This window comes from Corvus cornix, chromosome 2, assembly GCF_000738735.6.
Source record: "Corvus cornix cornix isolate S_Up_H32 chromosome 2, ASM73873v5, whole genome shotgun sequence".
In the NCBI taxonomy this organism is placed as follows: Eukaryota; Metazoa; Chordata; class Aves; order Passeriformes; family Corvidae; genus Corvus; species Corvus cornix.
The window spans coordinates 60,353,828-60,372,974 of NC_046333.1; the positions used below are offsets into that span (position 1 = coordinate 60,353,828).

Here is a 19,147-nt window from a genome sequence, read left to right on the forward strand (position 1 = left end):
ATGCATTTAAACATAGTCCAGTAAACAGAATGAGTGATGCTTAGTGAAAACACGCAGTGAAAAAAGCTATTACCTCTGTTGCCATAGCCATCTTGGTGTTATCTGCCTTGATTATAGATACATAGTGTCTGTGCTAGTGACAGTGTACACAATTCTAAGATACGGCTTATTTCTGCAGTTTCAAAACCTCAGTACTACCTCCGATTGTGGGATCTCGCAAGTCTAAAGGCAGTGTAAGTATCAAATTTCTAATTCAGCTGAATTCTGGCAGATGGAAAGTCCCTGTCCTTTGGGTTTCAATTAAATCTGAAGAGAAAAAATTCCACAGCCACCTGGTGGCATGCTTATTAAAGCTTGATGAATCTGGAGCTATTTGCAGTGCCAATTAGACAGAAGAAATCTGAGAAAATATTATTGTGATAAGGGCTGCTTGGTTTTTTATAAAAGCTTCCATAGCAAAGATCAGCTTCTGCTTGGGCTCTTTCCTATATACCTGTTTATATCTATTTGTATATTTATTTATTCAAGTTATACACCTAAAGGAAAAACACAGAACCTTTTACAAAACATTTTGCAGAAAATGGTGTTCCTGAATGCTGAGTCTGAAAAACGCCCTAAACCAGCTTGCAATCTGTTTTGTTCTAGGTAACCACTACATACAGAGCTTGATCCTTCACTGCTTTGTATCCTGTATAGCTATTTATATGTGTACAAAATGAGTCATAGAACCATTAAGGTTGGAAAAGATCTCCAAAGTCATCGAGTTCAATCTCTGACCTATCATCCCCATGTCAACTAACCATAGCACAAAGTGCCACGTCCAGTTGTTTCTTAAACACTTCCAGGAGTGGTGACTCTGCTTTGGTCAGCCTGTTCCAATGCTTAATCACCCTTTCAATGAAGTAATTCTTCCTCATGTCCAACCTGAACTACCCTGGCGTAGCTTGAGGCCATTTCCTCTTGTCCTGTTGCTTGTTGACTGGGAGAAGAGGCTAACCCCAGCTTGCTACATGAAGAGTCCTCTGTGGATTTAGAACAGTGCCAAAACAGAATATAAGTACCTGTTTTCACCAGTTCTCCACAAGTGCAGTTTACTGTAAAAGTACAAGACAGCAGGGAGTCAGACTCAGTCTGTCTTTATAATTGTGGTAGTTGATCATGTCACTGACTGTTTACAAAACAAAACAAAAAAATGTCTCTGGAGCCTCCAAAGAGAAATAAGTGGTAAAATATACAAATTTCTGTTCCATTCTATTGAATGTGTTACTGCCCTATGAAGACTGTCATTCTCCTCCACCTTCTCTTGACACTTAGAATAATGCCCATGTCTCATTCACACAGACAGTGATTTATTAACAAATCATATTAACGTGTTACATCTTGTGACTGTCCACACATATGGATGAGAGATAGCTGCATATAATATGCATGCATGCATGGATTCATCTAGCCACTTTTAATTAAATGAAACATTATTTTCTTATAATAAATATGTGATTTTTCTCCTGGAAGCTGTTGAGAATTTAATCGGTGAGATCATACAGTAAGTTGATAGGATATACTTTTCTGGATAATTTAAGATATCACTTAAATGTACTGATTGAAAATTATTATTCTTCTTTAACACCTGATACCAGTCCTTAATGAAATTTTAAAAATAAGCTTTTTAATTTGCATCACTGATAATTATGTACTCTTCTTTTCAGGGAAATGATCGGCAATCTAAATCTACCATTGGATCCAGTGACCGAGGAGAAAACAATTCCTCACCTCAGCTTCCCAAAAGGAAAGACAAAAAAAGCCAGAATCCAGAGAATTCTGTGTCCAGACGACACTTTTCTAACCAGTCTACAAAAGTAAAACAGGCAGTAAAAGCTTCCACAGGAGTCCTTCAAGATAATGGTCAGTACTGAGACAAACACTGTTGTAGCATAGTGGCTTCGGGTCTTCAGTTAAACCAGTGGAATACTAGAATAACACGCTTGAATAGTTCCTGAATTGTCCATTTACTCTGGCTAGCTGGAATTGCCAAAGTTCTTTCTGCTTAGGAAATGCACCTGTGTGTAGCCACTACATTCCTGGCTTTATTTACAGAGCACAAGAGGCTGGTGTATGATTTTCAGTATACCTTGGAAGTTAAGCTAATATGGTTCTATCTCAATGCTTTTGGTAAAGGAAAATAAAAGATATATTTTGACCTTTTCCCCACTGTTCTGCCCTGCATAAATGTGAGGAAAAGGAGCTGATGTTCTCAAACTCAAACTCTCAAACCCTCGCTGTCCCTGAGGATTCCTGGTTACCTGCCTGGCTCTGTGTAACAAAATGACTAGACCCTGGGGGAAGAACACAGACAGAAACTCCAGTTAGCCGATAGCTGCTGAGACTAATCACACAGCAGAGGTGCTGGAGGCTCTTTCAGAATTTGCCCTGCTCTGTGCTGTGACAGTAGAGGCAGCAATTTGCAAATTTAGTCATAAACATCCTCTTTGAGAAATGGTTTTTCTTATCTTATAGTGTGATATTTCCCTTCCCCCCATTTTTTTTAAGAGCTAGAATATATATATATATATATGTATGTATAGCCATATTTGATAGATAGACATATCGAGGGACATATTTGTCTCTGTATTTAATGCTGTTGCTGCTCCACCTGCTGACAGAATTGGTTGGAAAGCCACTAAGTTTATTGAAGAAGTGACTAGTTGCTTCTCACTTCAGCTTTCCATGCTTTGTGAGTCTTGTGTAACTAGGAGAAGCTGTTCAAGGCAGCAGATTCTCTAGTTTGAGCTCAAGTGCATGTTCAGAGAAGCTCTTGGTTTCTTCTGTGATCCTCTGTTTTTCCTCCATACATTAACACCTGTTAGTAAAAGTGGGAGTGGGCAGTTGTAGCCAGGTGCGGCTCAATCTTTTCTCCCAGGTAACAAGAGGATGAAAGGAAATGACCTCAAGTTGCACCAGGGGAGGCATAGATTAGGTATTAGGAAAAACTTGTTCTTGGAAAGGGCTGTAAAACATTGGAACAGGCTGTCCAGGGAGGTGGTGGAGTCACCGTCCCTGGAAATACTCTAAAAAGTATGATATGGCACTCAAGAACAAGGTTTAATGGTGAACGTGGTGGTGGTGCTGGGTTGATAGTTAGACTTGATGATCTTAAAGGTCTTTTCCAACCTTAACTATTCCATGATTCTAACTCTTGGGAAATTAAAGTCTTTTCACTCACTTCTGACCCTGTTTGGGAGCTCCACTGTAGTCAGAACTTTGGGAGCTTGTAGTGGAGTAGTTAAAAGAAAAGGTACTACACTGACTCCGAATGGTCACCTCCTACAAAGTTGTTGTCTTTTGTGCATTGTGTTCTGGTCACACCTCAAGATGGAGTGACCTGAGGCAGAGGCCAGGCAGGCTGTAGGAGCTGTGAGCCGTGCTGCAATGTGAGTATCCTCTTGCCCAGTCAACCCTCATTGTCAAAGACTGCCCTTGTCAGAAAGCCAGGGTTATACCTGCAGAAGTCAGCATTATGCCATGGTCCTTATCATTTATCTATCTCATATAGTACAGATGGTAACCTTTTATCCCATCCACACTCATGAGGTGTAAAGTAGCGTTTCAACTAACCATCAGAACGTTCCACCATCCTTTGCTTGGGGATAATAAGGTATATGAAAAATGTATTTGATAACCTCCTTTCTGGCCCAGTGCTGTACCATCACGCTGGTTAAGGGTGATCTGTTATCACTCTGTGTGTAATCTGGAACAGGAAGACTGGAAAACCAGTTACAGGGCCCTGAAATTTTTCTAGCAGGTGGGGGATTCGGGAGTTTTAATGTCAACTCTAATTTTTTTTTACCAAGGTTTTTGCCTTTCCCTTGAATTCTTTTAATTGTTGTTTTACCTGGCCATTTTGATACCATAAAGACAAGTTTTCTTTCCTTTATTTACTATCTAACATGCTTAGTTTATTTCATAGTTTTTTCTCTTTATTGCCATGCAGCCTTTAAGTATAATCTGCAAAACTGTAGTGTGCTTAGTATTAAAATAATGGAAGTGTGTTGAGAACAGAGCAAAGAATATTGGGGGGTTTTTACATTTTAAGCATTTTAAGTATTCATTACAAGTTAATGTGAATGCTGTGCTACAATTGTGGAACAAGAACATTTAATTTAGTTAAAAGGGAAGAAAGCCAACAGGAAAGAAAGTAAACTGGGAAACTGGACAAATCTTGTTGAAAACTAAAGAGCTGTTGTTTCATTTTTAACAAAAAAAGCTTCATTGAAATTAATGTTTAAAGATACTGAGCTATGGGTTTCAGAATACAAATAAGTGGGGATGGCTTCCTCTGGCAGCCAGACTTTCTGTGTGCATACTTGTACTTATCCTGTGCCTGTATGCTTTGTTTACATGTCTGCTGAGGACCCATCATGCTTCCCTTTGGGTTTGGAAGGAGCTTATGCTGCTGGGTCAATATGTTGGGATCCAAAGGACAGGCAAAGGGTACATTCCCTCTTCTGGGGGCACTGCTTCACCTGTTGTTTTCAGTACTTCTTCATACACTGAAGACCTGCATTAACATCCAGTCCAAGTTGAAAGGGTGGAATACAGATTATGCAAGCTCTTCCCCTTCTCCTAATGTGTGTGCTTTTAGTGGTCTGAAAAGTCTCCCTGTCAGCAGAGAATCTCCCTTACTCTGTCCTGTTCCTTGTCTCTGGGTGAGATGGACCCCCACAGTGGCTGTGTGGCTAGTGGGGCTGCTGATGAAAATACCTTTAAAACTGGTAATCAGGTTGCTTTATTCTCTCAGCTGACAGTGAAATTAGAAATCTAGTTTAGACTGAGTGGTGAAGAATTGGGTGAAGTATGAAGTAGGTATGTAATTGCTGCCTTGCTGCCTTGAATTATGACATTTTCAGGTTCATTTTAGAGTGAGGAGTCTTATTCTGAAATGGAGATTTACTTTTGATGGAGAACTAGAAGCCAGCTCCTGGAGCACAGTGATAATGGTGGCTCCCAAGTACTGTTTTGATCAGTACAGCTCCACTGTCTATTCTGAAGGCTCAATGCAGTTCCTCAAATGGCTTTGCGGTTTTATTCCAAAATATTCCTTCAAATTCAAAGGCTTTGGATTGAGGAAGGGAAGCATTTATCATCATCTTAGGAATTTTATTTAATTTTAATTATTCTTTTATTTAATTTTTTCCTGATGGACAGTGAAAAAGACTTTCAGCATTTTAGTTGGCTGCACTTGGCTGTCACTGATAAGGAATTAATTAATTTTAATCTGAAACCAATAAACTGCACAGTGAGTTTACACATGCATATTTTGGTGTGTATGGAAATAGATAAAAAGGAAATATTCATACTAGAGAATGTATCCTGTATTCTTTGCTGTCCTTTTCCCTTCCAATTTAGCATTGTGTGGAATCTTCTCTTGAGTGCTAGACTGTTTGAAAGTGATTGTTTCCTGGGTCCTAACATCTGAAGAATTATGCACATAGTGTATTTAAGGCTTAACCTAATCTTCCCACTGAGTTTACTTGGGCTAGATGTGTATTTACTTTGAATTTATTTTTTTAATACACTGATAATTTCACCAGCATTTATGCCATTTATATTACAACTGATCCATGTCATAATCCTCTTAAATCAAGATGATTAAAGAATTTCTTAGAGTTGAAAGCTCTTTGTGGAAGATTTAAATTCACCACTTCTTAGGGCAAATCCAGTAGATTGTGAGCTGATGCTTTGGTGTTTGTGACCTGTAAGGCACACTATTAATGTTATGATTGGGCTCTCTCTGCGCTCGAAGGAGCCTTAATAACATTGAATATATTGCATGCAACGGTAATTGCAACTGGAAATGTGAGGTTTAGAGCTTAGAATAGTGCATCTGGTTCAGCAGAATTCAAGTTTATGAAAGTAACACCAAAGGTACATTTAATTATCAGCAACTTGAAGTTTTAAAAAGAAAGATGGCAAACCACAAAAAAACCCCAATCTATTAATTTTTTCATTTGTACCATATCTTGTAAAGAGTACATGTAGGAAGTTGATCAGGAAAGCAGCAATTCAGAAGTGTAGCAGAAAATTCTTGGAGGGGAGTACCCTCATTTAAAGCCTATTCCATTCAAATACAGTAGTTTAATCGTGGTCCCATGGCTTGCAAAGTAACTCCCTACATAAACTATAAAACAAGTTCTGGAGTTAATAGACTGTGAAGTTTGAATTTTTGCTGTGATTTGGAAAAGTCATAGAGTGGAGATGGGCTTAGCCACTCCACAGTTTTTCAAATCTATTTTTGAGTATTATGAGGTCTTAGAAGTTAGCAGTCATTTCAATTTCCTGGTTTTGTTACTGGCTAAAAAAAGGAAGAAAAAGACCAGCCCTTATTTATAGGGAGAGCTGCACAGAACCCCAGGTATTGCTGTCCTGCTCTGAATTGGTTTCAGTAAAATTATGGACTTGCCAAAGAGTACAAACCTGGGCTGCTGAGTATCCGCTCTGCATTATGAGCTAAAACTGTTGTCCGTGTTTTCCTGGCGACAACTTTTAAGATTAAAAACCCATCTGTCATTAAAACATAGACCATGTCACTTCTGTATTGTAAAAGCAGATAAAAAGGCTGCTGAAGAAAGAGAGAGCTTCTCATTTGCAGAGATTTTACTAGACCTGTTGGCTTGTTCCTCATAGGAGACAAATCTATAGCAAGAAATGAGAACCCTTTTTGCTCTCGGTGTGTATTGTTACAGTACTGAATCATGGTAGCCAGAGTGTTCTAATGCCAGTGGGGAACTAAGATGATGGTAAACCTTGCAGCCACTTTCTTACTTTCTTCAAACACACAATGAGTTTCTTTGGATTTGCTTTCAGGGAAGTGAATACTTTGCAAAATGTTAAATGGGGGGGAAAAAAATTATATATATATACACTTAACATCAGGAAAGCATGTTGCTTGATTCCCAGCAGGAGGGTGTAAAAGTGTAGTGATGCTCAGTTTGGAATGATGGGACCAGGGCAGACATTTCAGGGCTTTTGCATTTGTTTTGTGACAGTTTAGCCCCTAGCACAGCTGTACTCAAGAGAAGGCTGAGTTATGGAACAGGCATGGAATTAAAAAAGATGTGGCTGAATGAGAACTACTTTCTTAATTTCAAAATGCAAATAGTCTTAATGATCTGTTAATTTAAATCAATTAATAAATTGGATGCTTAGAAACATGGAGAGAAAATCAGATGAAGGACCAAAATAGGGAGAGGGAAGAAAAAGCCCTTGTATTATGACACTCAGTCCTTTGTTTTTGTAGTTGTTGATGTATAAAGATGACTGACTTATTGCAGCTTTTCCTTTGCTCCGGCATTACCGTATTTCCTATCAGTAAAGGAGAGTGCTGCATACAAGGACAACCTCTAGAGGTCATCAGATGTCAGCATTCTATAATGGCATCAAATTGCATTAGAAATACAAAATTTTCTGAAGAGAGGAAGCAATTGCTTAAAAGCTTGAGACTGTAACAGTATCAAGTGAAGAAAAAGATGTATTTTTTTAATATTCTCAACAGTTTCATATGTGTCTTGCTACCAGGTTATTTTCAATTACATTGCTTTTTGATGACAGGAGTCACAGCCATGAACACACATGCAAACCTATCACAAAGGCAGTGGCTTTTTGTTGGAAATGGGCCTTGTACAACAATGATACTTTTAAATTAAATAAACCCCAAAACAACCACACACAAAACCAGGAAATAAAGTTATGTTGTGCACAGGCGTAAACAGATGTCCTCCCTATTCATCAGAGCAAACTATTCAATTTTATGAGCCACTTTTTTCTTTTTATATTTTGTTTTAAATTTTACTTACTGGTTTTATGAGGCAGCCTCTGTTGTAAGTCACATTAATTTTTTTTATAGTCACATTGACTTCCTTCCTTACATACAGGGCTTGCAGTTACTAAATGCCTCTGATTTCCACAAAATATTCAGGGCAGACTATTATTACAATGACTTTTAAAATTTCTACTACTAAACTTCAATCAGTTTAAATTTTGAAATGCATTAATATCTCTAAAATTTTGTAATTTTCACTGCAATAAATGTTTTACAGTTAATGTTGTTTAAGAAAGGAGCTTATATAAAAGCCATTTATTCCCGTGCTTAATTATTTAAAAAGTACGGATTTCTTATGAGTTAGTTTAATATATAACTTAATTAGTATTTAATAAAGTCATATAACCTTGTTTATCAAAGTGTAGAAAAAGAATTCCAGCTGAAATACTGAATGGCATCAAACAGAAAATGATCTTTGCATTTTAGCCAGGGCTTGCTTGATTTTACATGCACCAATTCGTGGTTTGTTTTTCTACATACTGAACTGAATGCACAATACATTGAACACTTCTGGGTTGAGACAACTAGTAAAATGTGACCAGTGAAATGTTGCTAGACAGAATTTTTTGGGCATTTATAAATTTGCTCTTGCTGGTAACTACTCTGTTCTGTGCCTATCAGGAGATTAAGTAGTATAAAAGATCTTGAAAATAGCTGGAAAATTCTCCTGAATGGGCAGCGGAATCCCTTTCACACAAATGAATTCTCAGGGACTGCAAAGCCAGCAAGAGCTGGCATGGGTAAGGGCCAGGACAGAGTAGGTAACTCTCAAAATGAAGATCTTTGACTTCTAAGAGTCATTGTGCAAGTCATTAGGCAGTCTTAACATTGTCATAAATTGAATTGGTTTTATTTGTCCGTTTTCAACAAAGTCACAGAGCTGAAAAGCTCTGCAATAATACAGAACCACCTTCTATCTTTGGTGAAAGCAGCTGAGTACCGAGCTGCTTGCTTTATGAGGTAGACCTTGGCCAAGTACAAAATCAGAAACCTCACCCGCTGTTTTCCAGTCATTATCCTTTCTGAGGTTCTGATCCAAACCTGACCACACTGCCTTTCTCTTATCCATAGCCCTGGACCTGATTGCTAAAGACGAAGTGTTCTGGTACTGCTCATGTAATTTCACTGCCTTTTTAAGCTGAAAATTTCTCTTGTTCTTACTATTTGTGTGGTTCTATTGCTCCTAGCTGTAGAGGTTGGCCATGAAGTAGGTGCCAGTGTTTCAACAACTGTATCATTTGAATTTACTTGGGACAGGTTGAGTTTTGGGGCAGGCTTTTTTGAGGCACTAGTTACGTCTCCTTGGTAGGGCTGTTACCAGGCTACAAATGTTCCCTTTCCTGGTAATCCTGACAAGGCTTCAGGGAATTCAGAGCTTTAAGCCATCTGGATCCCTCAGAGATTTCATCACTCTTTCTCTCTGTGGGATTATGGAGCTGGAGAAGAGGTGTGATAGAGCACAACTGTTGAAGAAACTCCATAGGAAAGCACTTATGGTTGTAGTTTTCATTCATACCTTCAGCCTGAAACCAAAAAATTCTATAAGAATTCTTTCCCCTCTCCAGAGCCTTAATAAGTATTGTTTGTTGGAGGAATAAATATGAGCAAGAAATCAGTAAAAATACTTGCCTGAAAACAATGAGCATTTTTTCATTGCTGTTTTTTTGCTGTACTTCTGTATGTGTGGTGACATCAGAACATAGACATTCAAATGCTGGTAGGTAGTAGTAGAACAGCATTCCTCTTTGAAGGTTTTCCTGAAGGAAGATTCCTTTAGGAAGCTTAAATTGGCTTGGGTACCTGCTGACTTGTTTTTTTTTCCCCTCTCATTCTTTCAAGCTTCTACTCTTCCACCCCCTAAAAGCCATTTTTATGCCTTCCAGTCAGTGTGTTGGACCCCATTGCTTTCCTTTTTTTCACCAGTACTTCCTCATCTTTCTATTTGCTCTTATACAGTTCCTCATTCCACACATTTTTTCTAACATCACTGTGCCCTTATCATCCCTCAGTGTCTATATCCTCCAGCCTCTGCATATTCTCTCTCTCCAGCTGGCTGCTCCTTTCAAATGATCTGTTCTTTGGCCTTCTGCAGGTTCGTCTTCCCCCTTTTCACCTAAATTGCTGAGCATGACCCTACTTTAAAATAATCAGAAATAACAGGAGCTTCCCAGGAGTTTAGGTTACCTAACTTCTCTCTGTTTAGGATATGAAAAATAGTGCTGATTTTTGGCTCAAGGTAGTCTATTGTCACGCAGTGTCTGGCAAAACTTGAAAAATTCCAGTATCTTCTTTTTGTCTGGACACCATGGAAAAATATCCTCACAGAAGATGAGGAAACTTCCAATAATATTTTGCTTGGCCTCTTGACAGAAGCTGCACTTGCTGTGGCATGAAGAACAGAGGACCTAACTGAAATAAATCCTCTGTTTATACTTATCAGTAAAGCTGCAGGGAGACACATCTTCCTTTCTTACCCCCTTTTAGAGCTTTTCTGCCCCAGTGTTGCCATGGCCCTGTCTGTGGTCAGTTTTCAGGTAGCCTGAGGCACAAGAAAGTCAGAGTTGGCTCATAAAAGAGGAGCATGTTTAATCTATAAATTTGTATGAACTGTTTGGAGTAGTCATAAGTTCCATTTAATGGAAGTGCTGGGTCTTTTCATCAAGGTACACCACATATTTCTGCTTCAGTAGAGATTGCAATATAAGCCCATAACAATACAGGATGAAGACTTGAAAAAATGTTTCTTCATGTAATTGATGGCATTTTCTAAAATGCCTTCCTTTTTTTTTCTTCCTTAGAGACATGTGAAGAAACTGACTAATGATTCAGACACAGAGATGTGAAATATTGCATCAATAAGATTTTTTCATACTTTTTGTCCCTAAACCAAAAAGCATTTCTGAAGTATTATCTATAAAATACAAGGCAAAGTTACCCAACTGAAAACATTTCCTTGGAAGTAACTCAGAGCACTGATAATTGTGATTAATGTGGCCTGCAAACTGCCGTTGACAAGATCTTGACACAGAATCACACAAACAAGTAATGTGCTGGCTTTTCACTCGGCTTCCCTCCTCCAGATATTTGTAACTTCACATGCAGAAAGTCTAAAATACTTCTGGCTGTAGAGTAGCAATGCTAATAATTTTAACATTTTAAGCTCTTTTCATAATGCTCCATTTATTCAAATTAATTTTATGTAAATTATTTTGCAATTTTTGTATTTCTTTTCATAACAAAAGACAAAAGTGTGTGTCCTAATGTAAGACCAATTGCATTGCTTGCCATTTACTTTGGAATTTTTTGTTTGTTCAGTTATTTCAACTTCCCCATTTTTCAGTTAGTGTCGTTTTTTTCACCTGTTTTGGCACATTTCAGACCTAAGTGTTTTAATTCCTTCCTCGACTGTGCACGTATTTTGGACATTTGTCTTCCATTCTCTTATGTTTGTGCAGAGGTAAATAATTTATTTCCCTTTTGTTGTAAATGTTCTCTTTTCCTTAAATAATATTTTCAGTCTGTGGAAGAACAGGAATGCTTTTTCTCTTGAGAATGCTTTCTGTGAGAGACAATGAACAGTGGTATCCCTGAGAGATGCTGCAGTGTTGTGCAGAGTTCTTTTCAACTAATATCTTTGTATTCATGACCAGCTTTCTGAGCAAACACCTGTTAGAAAGTGCTTGGAGGAAATTGCATGGAGTTCAGATTTTGCTTATTGAAATGCTGCTGTTACTACCATTTTGGGCACTCTCTTTTAAATGAGAAATATGATTCCTTATTGAAACGTCTTCCCTCAGTCTTCTTCCCTCTTTCTTGCTCCCTTCTGATTCCATGATTAAGTTTTTTGAAGATACTGTACGTCTGTCTCCTTGGGTTGTTCAGCATAGCCCTGAGGCTGATCTGCTCTTCTAAGAAGAGGTGCTTTAAAATTGAGAATCCTCAGCTCTTGAATGGATTCGGCCTCCAGGGCAAACACAGTCATCTCCCTTGTACTTCTTTTGCCCTGCTGGAGTAAAGCCTGATGAAAATTGCCTCTGCACCAAAATCCTTTTAGCTCTAGAGGTTAGACTGTCCCCATTTTGGTTGAAAGACTTGGGGACCTTGAAGGCAAAGGTGTTATTACAGAGTCTAAATGGAAGGATGGTGATATTAAATGCAGTTCTTTCAGACACTGAGTTGACTTTTTATAGTTCAGTGAGCCAAGGAATCTAGGGCAAGGTTATTTACTTACGTACTTGAGGGAAGGCCTTGAAATAGGAGAGTCTTCATGGTGGCTTTTAAGGACCACATTTCGTTCTCCTCTCAGAATATGGTGGAAATCTATAACTTAAATGTCTGTGATGAGAGGCAACAATGATCATACCAGGTAAGAGAAACAGGACATTCTGTCCCTTAGAGAACTCAGAAAAATGGGAAATTTAAAGTGCATTGATCATTTGAAGTTCAAGTAGCATCTGTTCAGATGCATTTTGTTGTTATTCTCAACTGCTCCATGTTTTTATTGCTGATTTTGTCAAAAAACCCAAAGTCTTGTCAAAGAAGATATATACAGGTAGATTTGTAATAAGATATATACAGGTAGATTGTCTAAGATTAATCATACTGCCAGCAAGTATTGAATGTCCTTAGTTGGTTTCAGTGGAACATACATGCACATGCATTACATTTGATAAACCCCAAGAAAAAGGAAATTAAAAAAGAAAATTATTATTTTAATGCAAAGTGTGAAGATGAGATCTTGAAAAGGTGTGTGAGATGTTTAGGATAAGAATCCAACCAATGATGCTAAGAGCCCTCTGGTATTTCCGAGAGGGATACCTTCAGAGGATGAGTAGTACAGATCTTTTGGTAGGGTGTGGAGGCTCCAGCAGGAGTGATGCCTGGGTGATCAAGCTGCTCTGTCCATCAGGAAATCTCTCTTAAGATGCACCCAGCGGAACCACTTTGGAATTTCACTGTGATGTGCCACAGACACCCCCATTTCTGCCTCTTCATTTCAGACTGTGAGAATGGCCTTCATTTCTGGTCCTCTGGGCAGTGGCTGTCAGGGAACTTCTAGGCCATGTGGCACCTCCCCTCCAGTCACCCATTCGCAGTGGTGTGGTGCCTCAGAATTTGTTCCTAGGGCAAACTCTTCCCTTGACTCTCATAGTGATGAGAAAGTAATAGGAAACTTGACTTCCAGAGCAGTCAGTGTTGACTTTTTATGCAGATGGACTCTGGATTTCTCTAGGTCTTGGGGTTTTTTTCATTATTTTTCCACCGAAATGGTTCTGTCCTACACTAAAGCTGTTTATTTAACAGCGTCCAGCAATGTAGATCAATTAACGTGGTCAGTTGATATTACCAAGTTCAGATCCTTTTGTGAAGACCTAAGAGGCAGTCAGAAACAGTGGAAATATTTTTTCCTCTTTCTTACTGTAGTTACATATTATGTTGGATATGGACACATCTTCATCTTTCCTAGATCAATGGAGAGAGATGATTTGGAGTAACCTGTGCTTTTAGTTTCTGGGCTGTTTTTGGTTCAGGGAAAATAGAGAGGATTGTGTGTCACTTGGAAATTGTTTTCTGTATGTACCTATCTTCACTTTCCTAATTAGCTGATACTGAAAGACCCCTAGTTACTACTTACACTTAGGGGAAAGAAATGGCTTAAACTAAATGGTGTAAAATCTTTGCAAAATTGAATACCAATGTAACCATTAATCCTTGTTGGCCAGGAGCATGTACTTTTTTAATGCAGATGTGGAGTTTCAGCCATAATTCTACTTGCATGCGCCCAGAGGTGGGAAGTAGAACTAATCCAACTGACCTGGTTCAGCATGTTTGTTTTTGATTCAGAGACTGAAATTTTTGGTAGATGCATGTTATAATGATGCCTTGAGAGGCCACCTAAAACCAGAGACTAGACAGGAGTAAGGGAATAAAGGTAGGTATTCATTTGAAAAGCCTTCAGAGGTACATCCTGGGGGCCAGAGGCTATTCTCAAAATGGACCCCAAGATGGACCCCAAGATGGACGACTGGTCAAGAGTTCTTCACACTTTTATAGGTTTGGTTCATTTGAATATCAGGGTTAATTCTCCAGTTAAAGCTTCAGTTTAATGTTGTAATTCCCCTCAGCCTGCCCCCCTCTCAGAGGTTTTTGGTTTACACTTTTGGGCCTAGGACGGTCTGGGTGTCCTTGGAGAGCAGGCCTGGAGAGGCTTTGTTATGTCTACCTAGCATGAGAGAACAGAAGTTAACAGGCTACAAGAAACTTCAGAGTTACACACTAAACAGTACAGGATTTGAAAAATATGAAAGTTAAAACTTAAGGCATCAATAATACTAATTACTAAAGGATACTATATTTGGCTGTAGAAACAGAAGTATTATGTTGCTGTATTAAGTTCAGATTCACTCTGGACCTTTGCCTGAAATGAAGGAACTTCAAATCCAGGACTTCATCTAGTTCCCTTTGCCTTTTCTCCCCCCTTCCCCAAGTGGTGTATTTGTTGTACAAGTATTTGTCGTTAAAAGGAAACAAAACCAAATTGACAATAATGGGAGACTGAAGACTTCCTTGAAAGAACTGCGTGGGGAATGATGGGTCAGCTCAGAAAGCTGTTCTCAGAAGCGAAATTGAATGTGCAGTTCAGTAGTTGAGCCACACTGTGTCACCATTGGACTTCACTTCCTTCCACTCTATCTTTCCCATTATAGGTGAAGATATTTACAAAGCCGGAGAAGAGGGGTCTGAAATGTGGGGGGCTGTTGAAGTACAAGAAGATGAAGATACTCTTGTGGAAGTTCCACTGGACCAGGTAGTGATTGTGCTTTAAATAAAGGACTTTTTTTTTTTTTTTAGGATTACCGATTGTGTGTTGTTTTTCTTTCCTCAGTGTACAGCATAATTCTGTGGGGATGACTGTAAGCTCAATGATACTGCTTCTTTTATGGCAGCTTTAGCAAATCTTCCTTTCTGTGTTAGCATGTCAAATGTCAGTTACGTTTTCATCAGCTTCAGAACTGCTCTGAGAGCCCTTATAGAGCCTTAGAGAATCAGGACTCCCTACTGTTATATCCAACCAAATAGGTTCACCTGAATTTCAGTCTTTATACTGATAGAGCAATATTCCTCCAGCCCTGGACCACAACAGGTGAGGATTTATCTGATTTTTGTTAAAGCACTTTGTTCTGTTGGAGCAACATGGTGCTTCATTGGCCAATTTTTTAATCCTAAGATTTATGTGCAATAAATAGGTCTTGATAACTAAACGTAAGATTATATCTCCCTTTTTGTGCTTTGATTTGTATTCCTGTGTACTGAAATAATACAGGGAATAGGTAAATTGAAGTTTATTCCAAGGAAGAAGGGTAGAACTGCTTAAACTATTTGCTGAAAAAGTACATAGGTTTTTTTTCTGCTAATGAATTGCTCACAAAATAGTCCTCTTTTTCATCTTATGTGTTTGTAGGAATTTGCCAACTTGTTCAACTTTGTTTCCAGTCCACAAGCTCTTGCACTGTGCTTTTGGTGTCTATTGATGATGGCCTGGGGCCAGTCACCTTGGCCACAAAATAATATTTCTGATCCATGCTTTGATGTAAGGAATCACAGTTTATCCAAAAGGTTTCTCAGGCTAAAACTCATGCCAGTAACATCAGGAATTCTTGGGCATTTTTATGACTTACTGGTGGTCAGCAGTGCTGAGGACTGGTTAATGTGAGACTGTAAAAAATGGGAGGAGTTAAAGATAATAGTGTGTATACACTTCAATTACCAGGGCAACCCGATGGAGCATAAACAATCCAGGAGATTTCTGGAGTGTGTTGGAGACAGGTTTTTGATGTAGATAGTGTGAGACATGGTTAGGTAAGCATTCTGCTGGATTTGCTTCTCAAGAATAAATAGAAACTAGAAGCTGGGGATGTGATAGTGGCAGCCTTAGTCGCACTGGCCATGAGATGGTAAGAGTTTAAGCCCCTGAAGAAAGTGGGGATGGAAAATAACAAAAATCCTAGAAGTTAAGAGAGTTGCCTTTGGCTTGGTTGGGAAACTGGCAGCACGATCCTGTGTGAGGCTGCCCTGAAGTGTGGAGGAATTGAGGAGATCTGGTTGATTTCCAAGAGGATCTTCGTCAGACCACAAGCACTATCCCCACTGTGCAAGGAAACAAACAGGCATAGCAGGAGGCCAGTTTGAACAGAGGACTGACCTCACACTAAAAGTGGTGGAAGAGGGGATAGACTCCTAAAGAGTAGTATGGAGACATTGTCTGGATATGCAGAAATGGAACTGAGAGCCAAAGCTTGTTGAGAAATGGAAACTGGTGCGTGTGACTGGGAATAACCAACATGGATTTACTATGTACAGATCATACTTGACCAATCTCACTGCCTCAGGGATGAAATAACTGGCTCTGTGGGGGAAGGGAGAACAGTTGTTGTCCTTTATCTTGCCTTCAATATAGACTTCTGTATTTGTAGGAGAAATTGCAAGAAGGGTGGTAGATATGGGGAGGAAGGTGTCCTTAATGAGGGTGGGGACTGGATTTGTGGGCTGAAAGGTAGGTGAAAAACTGGCTGGTTTGGTGGGATTTAAAAGGTCAGGTGGTTGAGATTTAACTGGTACCTATTTACAGATGGTGGTCCTCAGGGTTTGACAGTGGATCTGAGACATTACAGTATGTTCATGGGTAACATAGATGATGGCATGGGACACAGCCTTATTCAGGCCCAGCTGTCATTATCAGGTGGTATGCAGGACTGTCTTTCAGAGCAATCTCAACAGCTTGAAGGAATAGGGTGACTTGAGCCTCATGAAATTCAACAAGAAAGAGAGGTACAAAACTGGGCACCTGTAATGCAGTAACTGTCTCAGTACAGTCTTGACACAGGTGGGCTAGAAAGGAGCTGCAGAAAGGGGCCATGCAGCTCCTGTGGCTGGCAAATTGAGTCAGCAGTGCTCCCTGTGGGGAGGAGGTGGACTGTGCAGACAGGGCTAATAAAAGCACAGCCAGCACATCAAGGTCACAGATTATCTTTCTAGACTCAACATCTCTGAGGTTGCATCTGGAGTATTTGTCCAGAGTTGAGTCCTTCCCAGCAGAAGAGAGGTATTCACAAACAGGAGAAAGTTCAGCACAGCAACAAACTAAAAAGTTTAGGGGCTAGAGCTTATGACACTATTTAATTGCTTTCTAAATAGTACCTACTATTTAGTTGGCTAATTTTTTTCAATTTAGTTGTATTGTGTAAAAGGATACTAGACATATACACCTTTAGCTTGTATTCGTCTTTAAAAATAAAATACCTGAGGGAAAATAGATGTTTTATGAACTTACTAGGCATTTTGAAGAATGACACAATACCATCTGGAAAAAACATGGATTTTGTCTTAGACTCCTGTTGCTAAGAAAGATCATTCTCATTATTTATTTACTTTAATGGTAAGGAATGTTGCTCAGCTATTTTGTAGACATTGTTCTTGAAGACACATGAATCAGGTGACAGAGGCAACAAGGACATGGTCCCTGATAAAAGGAATGCTACAGCTGTGTCTTTTCACAGCACATACCTGCCCCAGCCTCAGAGACTTATATGCTGAACGCCATTGGGCTCGTCAGCCCTGTTAATTGTGGTTGTCCTGGTGAGGTGTTGTGGTAATTAGGATGTGTGGCGTTATACTGATAGCACTGACATTGGGGAAGAACATGCCAGCTGTTGTCTTAATCTTCGTTTCTCATGACATCCCGAAGCACATCCTGCTCTGGTCTTGACAGTGTAATAATCAAATTCAGAAATGATTAGCCTGTTTATTGGCCTCTGAAGGTGTGTAAAGAATTCCTCTGGGTAGTGTAGAACATTTGGCTGTGTAAATTGGGCTGTCAGGCCTTAGTTTTTAGGCTGACTACAATTCACATTACTTCTCCACAGAGAACCTACAGCACAGGCAGTAGCGCTGTGTGTCTCACCAGTTTGCCTCAGCCAGCGGATGGTGACTGTCCCTAGGGAGGAGAAAAACTGTCTACTACCACTTCTCTGTTTGGCAGTGGAACTGTTCACACAGTTGCCAGTGAGAATCAGATGTGCTGGCAAGCTTGCAATGCTAGGAACCTGCTGGATACTTCTAAGCTCATGTACCAAGGTCCATTCGTCTTCTTCAGATGGAAATATTTTTCACTTGCTATCAACAGATTTTGCTATCTGGACAAGGAACTGGAATCAGGTGTATTTGATGGGGAAAAAAATATTAAAAAATCAGGTGTATTTGACGGGGAAAAAAATATTAAAAAATCAGTCACACACAGTATGAATAATCTAATTTTCAGGTTTCCATAAAAGCCAAACAAAGCACCAGAATTAATTGCAACACAAGCCATGGTTTATATATCATGTTAAAACTTCATGTAGAATTTCCTTGGTAATCTGGCAAGAAGCCCTGTCCTTCTGAGTAGCACAGAGTACTTTTTTATTCCCAGATGACTAAGATCACTCAAACCTTAGAAGCATTTAGCATTTTACATGTTCGGGTTCTTATTAATGACCATTTAAAATTGGTTTAAGTTCTGTGATATAAAGCTTTTTAGCTTTTTCTTATCTGCACTGCAGTTTCTGTTATGGCTAGAAATATGGGAAAGGACAGCCAGCCAGGGCTTGACTATCTTGCACAATGCATAAATATTTACATGCCAGCTTTCACTAGAATGCTGACACTTCTGATAGGCTATCATTTCCATCAGCCGCATAAATGAGGTGGTGAAGATAGAGCTTCATATTTTTTTCTTTTTATGCACCTTCTCTGTCTTGCTGTTTGAAGTACACAGTTGAACAAATGCCAGATTAGCCATTAACTAAACCTAGTGTTACACTGGCTAGACTCTTGCTTATGTCCTGCTCTGTAAAATGCTGTCTGCCAGCTGAAAACACATTAAAAGAACAGGGTTTGCTTTACTCCAGACTAGCTGACAGTTGTAATTGAACATCAAGGCAGAAAAAAAAGAGTATTTTGCCTTAAACCAAACCAGACCTTTGTGTTCTATATTCTGTACCAAGACTTCAGCTCCCAAATACAAAATTATTAGTTTCTTCTTTTGACATGCAGTTTACTCCAAATTGGTTGTTTGCATCACTGTGTCAACATTCATGGGGACTGATGACAGACTATGAAATCAATTGTGCAAATAGCAAGGGAACAAGGTGGTTTTGTTGCAGTTCTTGACAGGGAGGCAGCAAAACAATAGTAGTTTCTTACTGGAGATGGTAATTAAGTGTGTTACTTTGA

At 39.2% G+C, this 19,147-nt stretch overlaps 1 protein-coding gene across 1 annotated transcript in view; it reads left to right on the forward strand.

Annotated features, from left to right (window-relative positions):
* DCDC2 (doublecortin domain containing 2) overlaps window positions 1-19,147 on the forward strand; it is a 56,124-nt gene that overhangs the window by 25,319 nt on the left and 11,658 nt on the right. The window contains exons 6-8 of the mRNA XM_010402920.4: window positions 179-233; window positions 1,707-1,902; window positions 14,584-14,684. Of these exons, the coding sequence (XP_010401222.4) occupies window positions 179-233; window positions 1,707-1,902; window positions 14,584-14,684 (352 nt within the window). The remainder of the gene's footprint in view (window positions 1-178; window positions 234-1,706; window positions 1,903-14,583; window positions 14,685-19,147) is intronic.